The sequence below is a fragment of the Phragmites australis genome, chromosome 4, assembly GCF_958298935.1.
Source record: "Phragmites australis chromosome 4, lpPhrAust1.1, whole genome shotgun sequence".
In the NCBI taxonomy this organism is placed as follows: domain Eukaryota; kingdom Viridiplantae; phylum Streptophyta; class Magnoliopsida; order Poales; family Poaceae; genus Phragmites; species Phragmites australis.
In genome coordinates this window covers 27,058,120-27,067,381 of record NC_084924.1, presented here as the reverse complement: position 1 = coordinate 27,067,381, position 9,262 = coordinate 27,058,120, and the positions used below count along the sequence as shown (strand labels likewise).

General features: G+C 39.9%; 1 protein-coding gene across 1 annotated transcript; it reads left to right on the top strand.

Moving 5' to 3' along the window:
* Positions 1–2,166: 2,166 nt before the first annotated feature.
* On the top strand, positions 2,167–3,940 carry LOC133914287 (uncharacterized). Its single transcript, XM_062357407.1, has 3 exons — positions 2,167–2,706; positions 2,798–3,389; positions 3,658–3,940. Exons 1-2 carry the CDS (start codon positions 2,319–2,321, stop codon positions 2,929–2,931), a joined length of 522 nt encoding a protein of 173 aa, XP_062213391.1. The 5' UTR covers positions 2,167–2,318; the 3' UTR covers positions 2,932–3,389; positions 3,658–3,940.
* Positions 3,941–9,262: the final 5,322 nt, after the last annotated feature.

The window sequence follows — 9,262 nt, the reverse complement described above, 5'->3', positions numbered from 1 at the left end:
GTATAATCCATGTTCTATCTCCGGTATTGCAATATTTAAAATCGTGTACCACAAACTTTCTATTAATAGTAGACATTTACTTTTGCGAATAAAAATACCGGCTTCTACTCTCCTCTTCATATAACTCAAATTTCTCAAAGTATTTTGTTTATTGTGTAAATATGCAGCAATACATGTCACTCGTTTAACGGATTGGTGACAAGACCTTTTCATTGAGCGACAGGTAATTGTCGCCCATTGGACAGGTAGGTGATAGGTACCAGTCCTATCCACATTGCTGGGCCACGTAGATATGTCGTCTATTTAACGGGTGGTAGATTATTGTCGCTATTGGAAGGACGATGGGAGCATATATTTGTTATTTTTCAAGAAGGGCATATATATTTACAAAATTCTAAAATAAAAAATATAGAAATAAAAGAAATTCTGCATGCCTGGACGTGGTGTCGGTGCCATCTCCAGCTCGAATCGGCCACAGCTCCCGTTAATCTGCACGTATGACATGATGCGCGAGACTCCTCCCACACCTCAACAACCACCGTGCATGCCCTGAAAAAAAACGCCATGCATGCATCATATCTTCTTCATTATTTGCGACTGTATATGCAGTGTGGAGCGTAGCCATCGACAAGTAGTATAGTATAATATAACATAATATAATGTAGGCATTCTTGCATCACATTCGCATCTTCTAAATTTTTTTGAGACGATATGCAGTGTAGAATAGTCATCGACTACTGTAATATAATGTAGGCATATAATCTGTACTAGTGCTGGAGTATATGTGCTGTCTGCATAAAAAGGTAGAGTAGCAACAGGCGAGCATCGCCAGAGCGACAGCCCGTTCCAGTTTCTATTTTCTTTCCTTCTTTTTTTAAACGAGATTTTGTGCTCTCCCCAATCTCAAGTGACTTGTTTAAGTATATCAGAAGGAAAGAAAAAAGTGGCATCTAGATAGCAAGATATGATGCTGATGTTTACCAGTATATTTATTTTGCCTCTCTTTTCTACGAGGATATGCATGTTTTCTCCGATTGATATAAAATAAAGTTGCCATTTTCTCCCCTTTTTATCCAAGAAGAACGAAGTACGTGTGTCTCTCCTCCACTTACGGCCTGAGTGAAGTACCTCCACTGTCAGATGGTGACATGCACATGTAGATTCCTAGCTATCTGCATTTCACGACCAACGGATCAGGTTTTCTCGTTGTGATCTGGGAATCGCATGTTCGATCGATGCTGCCTACCTCATAGCATCTCCAGGAGCTCTTCCATCCTACCTTCTATCTATTTTCTCTAAAAAAGTCTCCATCAAAACCTTTATCCAGTCCGTTATTTTGACAGACACACTATTCCTATCCTCAGAGATGCCAGATCTGACGTCTCTCTCCTCTCATGCCATCATCCAACCGTCGCTCGCCCCTGGGCGGTCCGATCACCATCCGGCCTTCATGTAAACAAATGCCTTGTCATAGGCGCAGTGCCAGCTTGTCGTCGGGTTGTTAGGTGAGCTTGCCGCAGATGAGGTCGGTGATCTGCAGTGCCTCATCCTCAAATCAGACCTTAGAGATGAGGCTGCAGATGATGGACAAAATACACTCGATGTCTACGTAAAAGGAGGAACAATGCTCAATTTAAGAATAAGCAAGTGTTTACTTGGAATCGAGGGAGGAAGAGAAATAGAGAGAGATGCCTTTGTTTGGGACGCACGACAGGGGGTGAAGAGGAGGTCAGCGGAGGCGAGCATGCATCTGCTCCTCCTCCATCATGTTCATGATCGTCACCATCTTGTTGTTCCTACACTTTGCGTGAGCCAGAGCTATTGCCACCGCTAGAGAGGGTAGGGAGGAGATCGTGTGCAGGGGATTGTGAAATGGCGGTGAGAGGAGAAAACCCTAAAACTTGGTGCGATTCCCAACACCTTAACCCCACAAGTCAGGCACCCAACCTCACACTGCAGCCGTCGAGTCAACAGTCAATGGTTGGCAGCAGATGGATACAAGATAGAGTGGTAGTTTAGATGGCAAGGGGAGATTTTGGTAGTTACATGATATCTATAATCTTATATAATTCAACAGTTATGATAAATTTACACGATCTTCACCGTTTAATCGAACTGATCGAACGATCATATACAAAATTGAACTCTATTTTCTTTCCAAAAATACTATCAATCACCTATTATTTACTTTGTATCCTAGATGGCTCCTTCTATATGATAATTCACATCCTTCTACTTCAATTGGCGTACTGTTCTCTCACGAAAAGGCTTTGAGATGTTGTACAGCGCCTCCGATCTTAACAGGCGACGAGGCAGACATGGTCGGGAGATCGACACCCCTACCGCCACCGCGCACCCCCGTCGAAGAAGAAGAGCAAATCGGATCAACCTCGTCGCACCGCTTGCTGCAGTTATCGCAGGAGCTCAAAGCGGAGGCCATGTCCATCGCGCACCGGTTCTCGCAGGACCTCACCAAGCGGTTCGACTGCACCCACAGCCGCGAGGATGGGCAGCGGCAGCAGCCGTCGGCGGGCATCGATGCCGCGCGCACCGCGTGCCGGCGGCGTGTAGCTCGACCGCACGCGCTCTGGCGCGCAAAAGGTGTTGCCTGGCCTCCGTTCATCAGCAGCAACAACGCCTGGATGGAGGTGCAGGCGAACTTTGACCACCTCAACTACGACGGTTTCATCAGCAGCATTGGATTGGGTGAGGACAAAGCATCTCCATTGTTTTTTCTGGAACTGGAAACGAGTACCCACCTTCTTATGGATTTTGTTTGCCGATTTGGTTTTTACAGGCAGAGCTGTTAGGAATCTGTGCGTTGGTGGCATTAGCCCATCGGTTTCAGAGGAAGAGCCAGAGGATATCTTATCACCATTAGATAGAGTAAAAGAAGCGCCAACAGACATCTTTGACATCAGTTCTATTTAATTTATTTGGCAAATTTAGGTCTTCTAAGACTTCCTCAATTCTTTGAACAATAAAGTCTTTTAGAAGAGATGACTCCCTTAGAACCCGTAGATGAATTCCTTAAGTATCAGAGCTCCGATTCCAAAGCTTCGATTCTATCTGCTTCTGTGTTCTGGTGATTTTTTCTACAAATAATCATTCCCTCATGTCTAATCTAATCTGGATTAGTACCACTATCAAATACGATTTGGTTGTTCTGTGGAGAAGGAGATTCCTTTGGTTTTGGTTGCTTGCCCCAGCGGTACGGTCTCATTAGAGCTAGTCTGGGCCGCAATTTTCACAGAGCCGGACAAAAAGTAGGCCCGGAGGGTGCATGGTTGCTGTGGGCTGTGCTGTCACTGACCAACTAGTCCGGCCCTCGTTACTTGATGGGTTTGCCCAAAATCGACTGAGACTTGCAGAATCATGTGTGAGGCGAGGTGAGTTCAGTACGTCTGGATCGTATTACTACTAGGAAAGAAGAGGAGAAATGGCATGTTATTTAATAAATTTTAATCATCAAAAGTTTGTAGCAGAAGTTCAAAGTGTAGTTTAGAATTTAGTATCCTTTTAGATGGTTTGGATTTTTGAATTGTTCACAAATAATTTCTTCAAAATATAACGTCATCTCTAGAAAAAGATACCTAATATTTTTTTTTGCCGGTTCCTTTTCTCCTTAAAACAATAACATGTTTCCTCCTGTTGCAGATTTAGCTTAGAAGCTAGCATTTGCGTCTGCAGCATATGCGCCAGCATGGTATGGATTCAATCACCTTTGGTGTATGTATAATTAAACTAACATTTTTATGTTTCTACATGCATTTGCTTCATTTTGCAAATGAAGCTCTCACAGGCTCTTACAAGTCAGGGAGTCAGACTCATATAGAATAAATGGTTATTTGACTTTAGTTATGTAATTGTAATAGATCGTAAACTTCTACGTTATAGTTTGTTTAAATAATATAATATATGATCGTAAATTTTTACATCATAGTTTACTTAAAATTCTTGACTCATGTTGCAATGTTACTAATTTTATGTGCATGTGCATGCTCTCGTCGCAAAATTATTAATACATATATGTTACATGTGTACACTTATAGTTATTAAAATATAATAAAATGGGATATAAAATGTGAAATATAACTATAATAAAATGGGATATAAAATGTGAAATATGGATAATCTGCTAAATATAAAGAGATATGAAAGTGAAATCATTTTGAATGGTACTACATATAAAGCTATAGAAGGTATAATATAAAATATTTTCTGTAAATGCTCTTACATCGAATTCCTATAAAGATGCCATACGCCCATGCCGCCGCGTGTACCTTCTTGTACATGAGAAAATTGATTTTTTACCACTGTAAGATTGGGCTTCAATAATTTACCATCTTAGCGTGCAACACTTCAAATTGCGTCAGGTCCAAGAGGATTTTATGCCCACGGGTATCTTGTCATGCAGCTCGGTGGTCTAGTCCTTATCTTACTTGCCTCTCTGAAATAATCTTCTCTTTTTCCCTTACCTGTGCACTGTGATGCACATGCGAAAAAAATATTATTATAGAATAAATCATAAGTAACACCTCAGCAGTATCGGTTCGAGCGTAACCAGTACTGTTGATGTATCAGTGTCGATTTTTAAACTCCCATGCACGAACCACGATTGAGACGTTAAGAACCGGTACTAATAGACACTATCAGTCTATCAGTGCCTGTTCCAGCCACGAATCGGCATTGATAATGTCTATCATTGTCGGTTCTTGGCGCCTCAATTATTGCTCACACGTAGGAGTTTAAAAACCGACACATCTGTGCAGGTAAGAACTACAATCGGCACCGATATCTCTGTTATATGTATATCCAGCACTTAGTCGCTCTTCTCGTTTGCTCCATTCAGCCTGACGCCGCTCCTCCTCCCCGATCGCCGCCTCCTCCACGTCTGCAGACTCCTTGTCGCGTGTCAGCTTGTTGCCTCCTCATCCTTGTCCTCAGCGTGCATCGGCTCGTCGCCTCCTTGTCCTTGTCCTCAGCGTGCATCGGCCCATCGCCTCCTCGTCCTCATCGTGCGTTAGCCCGTCATCGCCTCCTCGACGTCCCCATGGCAAGCAACAACGGCAGTGGAGGTGGAGGGCGTAGATCTAGGCAGCGTGGAAGTGGCAGCTCCATTCTATCCGGCCATCCGGATCCGTATGACCACCCTCGTACCCATGGCCTCCAGATCCTCAATGGCGTATCCCTTCATACCCGGAAGGGTCACGAAACATCTGGGTTAGTTCTCAAATTCAAGTTAGCAAATTGTATTTAGAAAATTATAGTTAGCAAATTGTAGTTAGCCAATTTAGGTCATGAAATTAGATATGTATTTTAGTTCAAACTATGTTGGCTTATTATTAGATGTATATGTCATGATATTAGATGTGTATCGTTATATGGGTGTTTTAGATCGTATCATCACTTCCCAGTGAGTAACTAGTTTGGTACTTTCTTGTTCTGCAATTGATGATTTGACATAATTGCGAGATTATCCACATGTGCCGATTGATATGATATTGACGTTTTTTTCTCTGGGCATGTAGACGTACATATGACTTATCCTAGGTACATATATATGCTCAGAGATGAAAATTTCTTTCCTATAAATTATAAGAAGGTCAGTTAATATTGTAGTTTGCAGTTAACAAATTCAGAAACTAACATGTCGATTGATATAGATGCTTCCTCATCTACAATAGCTACATGGCATTATTGCAGATCTTGGTGGCACACCACCTGTGGTGACGATTACATTGGCTGATAACAATAAAATGAAGATCACTATCTCTTTTAGCATTGCTTTTCCTAAAGAATGACATATTACTTTAACAGTATCAAGCTCCGAAACAGACAAAGATTTATGGCTGAAAGATCTATTGTCCATGCGCTTCTACAATCGGTTAACCTGCAACTTGGGTATATATTTTCGAACTACAGCTATTTCAAATTGAAAGCACTTGAAAATAATAGGGATGTGCTTACAATGACTCCTATGCTCTCGCGGTTACATACAAGTGAAACGGTTGGTGACATGAACATGTAGTTTGTAGCTAGTATTATTTCAATAATATTAAAATTTTCCTCTATATTGTTGCTCTTTATCTGTAGGATTTTTACTAAAACACTTAGATGTGGATGTATCGTAGCTTGACTTCAATCTTACGTTTTCTTGCCCTGTAGTGGGGTACACATTACTTGATCCTCAATGCAAGAAGGTCCGGGAAGAAAAATACCAGTCACACCTTAAGTTTTAGCATGATAGTAACCGTTTCATTATTTACAGAAGTCTAATAGAACTTCTGTTTGAAGCAACAGCTAGTGCGCTCATTTATTCACTAAATCATTGTGATTTAATATTTGGAGTTGAAATTTTAGATATGAACTATGCATGTAATGGTATTTGATGTAATTTTAGAAATATCTGTAGTTTGAATTAATGTATTACGCATGTGATGTATTTTGGATTGTGCAATTTTTTTTAGCTGTCGAATATCTATCAGTGCCAGTTCCTAACAGGGAATATGCACTGATAATGAACGTGGATGGAACCGACACTGATAATAATTTTCAGTGCTGAGTAATCAGTGTCGATTCAAAACCCGTCACTGATGATGATTTTGAACTGACACTGATGAGGTATTTTACACAAGGTGTCTACTTGAAGGTGCATCTAGGCTTCTTGTGGGTTTTGGCTTATTGATGATAAACGATTAAGGGACTAATGAGTTTATCGAGTTTATGAACATGTTTTAGTCCCATTGAAAAAGGCTAAAAGAAGTCGACATCCCTAAAAAAGAAAACAGAAACGGCATGAAGAAACTCATAGAGTTCAATTTATTTACTTTTGAATTTGAGTTTAGTAATGTTGTTCTATAAAGAGGGATACATTTTGGTAGTCTTGCTAGTGTCTTAGTGCTTAAAGTATCTTGTTAAAACCAAATTTTGAGAGACACAATCACGAACGGACACCAGGAAAAAGGACAGAGTTGTCTGAGCCCGGATACACCAGACTGTGTAAATGTTCCGGAGTCTCCAAGTGAGATTCCGTGAGAGAGTCTCTGTCTCACTTCAAAGCCTGAGCCCGGAGTCTCCGGGTTAGCCCGGATACTCTGGATGTTATTAGTGTCCCGAAATCTCCGAGTGAGACTCCGAGAAAGAGTCTCTATCTGTCAAGGGTGCTAAAGCCGGAGTCTCCGAGTCCTAATGCTTCCGGACCTTCCGGGCATCCTCCGAACTAGTGTTTTGGTCAGTTTTTCTGAACCCAGATACTCTGAGTTAGTGTAATGGCTAGTTCTGATAGGTTAGGTACTTGAGTTTCTGTTTTACCCGGAGACTCCGAGTGAACCCGGATACTCCGAGTCTGTCTGAAAAACACAGTAACGACTAATTTTAGGGGATGCTACTGAGCTACATGTGAACTAACTCTCTCATGAGCATCAATAGCCCTCCCGAACCCCTTTAGTGCTTGATCCTTGCAAGATTTGAGAGTTAGGGTTTGGGGAGTGAGATTTAGAGGAAGAGAGCAACAGGCAAACCTTTGAGCATTTTGAGTTCTTGCCAAGCTGCGATTTGTGGCCTTTACTCTTGAAGTTTCGTGCTTTTAGACGGCAAGAGGTTACCCGTAGAGCATCCAATCTTTGTGTAGTGCCATGGAAAATTTGCATTACCCGTGAATTAAGTAAGAACCCTAGCTCGATCTTTGTGGTCGCTTAGGTAAGGATAATGTTGAAAAAGACTCGGCTCTTTGTGAGCTCCTCAACAGAGACGTATGCACTTCTTTGTGACGTGTCCAAACTTCGGAAACAAATCTTGTCTCTATTTACTTTCTTGCACTTTACTCGTTCAAATTGTTATTTGAGGATTTACCTCAATATTATTACTTAGGAGTATTTGAGTGCAGATTATTGTTGAAATGATCATATATATCTTATAGAGACAGTGGTAATTCCTAGACAGCATTAGACTTACTTAAATTTACTTTGATTTCGAGTTCCTATATAGTCCGGATAATTTGGGTGAACTCGGATAATCCAGAACCCGGAGTATCCGGATTGAGCCGGAGTCTCCAGACACTGTCTGATCTGCTGCAAAGTTTTAATTTTTAGAAACGACTATTCACCCCCTCTAATCAACATAAAATACTTTCAATTATAAAACAATCTACGTTCATATTTGAGTGGAGTTTCCGTTGTTCAGGTCCTCTCAGCCAAACTTTTCGTGCTTTTCCAGCGAATTTGAATCCCAAACAGAGAAACGAGTTTGAATGGTGTTTATTGTATGGTTAAATAGATATATGTACATGTTTAACACACTTTATAGTAGCATGAGATTTGATGAGTTATCAACTGCAAAGTATCAAAAAACAATACACTTTGTAGACAAATACTCGAGGTTTAGATATATGGACCAATATACAAGTAAAAGATTATAGCGTAATATTGACAGAGAAAACGTTTTCAATTTCTCATTACCAGACCCTCTATACATCCCGTGCTACAAAATTAAACATTCAGGTGCGACTCACTGTGAAAAAAAATGTTCTAAATAATCATGACATATTCTGAAATTTTTGTAGCCTGATAAAATCAAGCAACCTGCAAACATAATGTTGTTTATTTTTCTTGAAAAGTACTTACTTTCTCTCTTCATTAAATATATACGACATTTTAGGATTTCATGGGCCAATAACTAGTATGTACAAAATTATTGAAATTCATGACATGTGAATGATACCATTAGATTGTTACGAGAAACAATTTGAAATATACTACTAATACTTCTACTTTTTACTCATTCTGTCTAAAAATATAGGACGTATTAGAATTTGAAAAAGTCTTTAAAAATATACTTTGATCATTAATTTATTTTACAATATATTATCAATTATTATAAAATCAATATCGTATTAAAAGATCTATGGAATATAGATCTATTGATATAACTTTTATACGTTAAAACATACATATAATTTAACTAATTGTTGATCAAAATTTTCAAAATTTAACTTTTTCAAATCCTAATACATCCTGTATTTTAGGACAGAGGAGTACTAAGTACATTTATTTGAAAATTCATAATCAAGATTGCTAATTGAGTACATTCTTGAAGATGGACGAGCAGCCAGTTTTTCTCTCTCTTTTTCACTTTTGAGAGGGATGAAGAACAGCTAACCACACATATTTTGTTTAACCAACAACACATATTTTTCAGAGGCAGAAAAATTAGCGTCACTAACACGAGACCTAGGGTTTTAGCAGCCCAAAAGGCCCACGGA

Excerpts from the sequence above, each read along its gene's own strand:
- LOC133914287 (XM_062357407.1), top strand. The coding sequence starts at position 2,319 with ATGGTCGGGAGATCGACACCCCTACCGCCACCGCGCACCCCCGTCGAA. Across the intron at positions 2,707-2,797 it reads CATCAGCAGCATTGGATTGG|GCAGAGCTGTTAGGAATCTG; the intron begins GTGAGGACAAAG and ends TGGTTTTTACAG.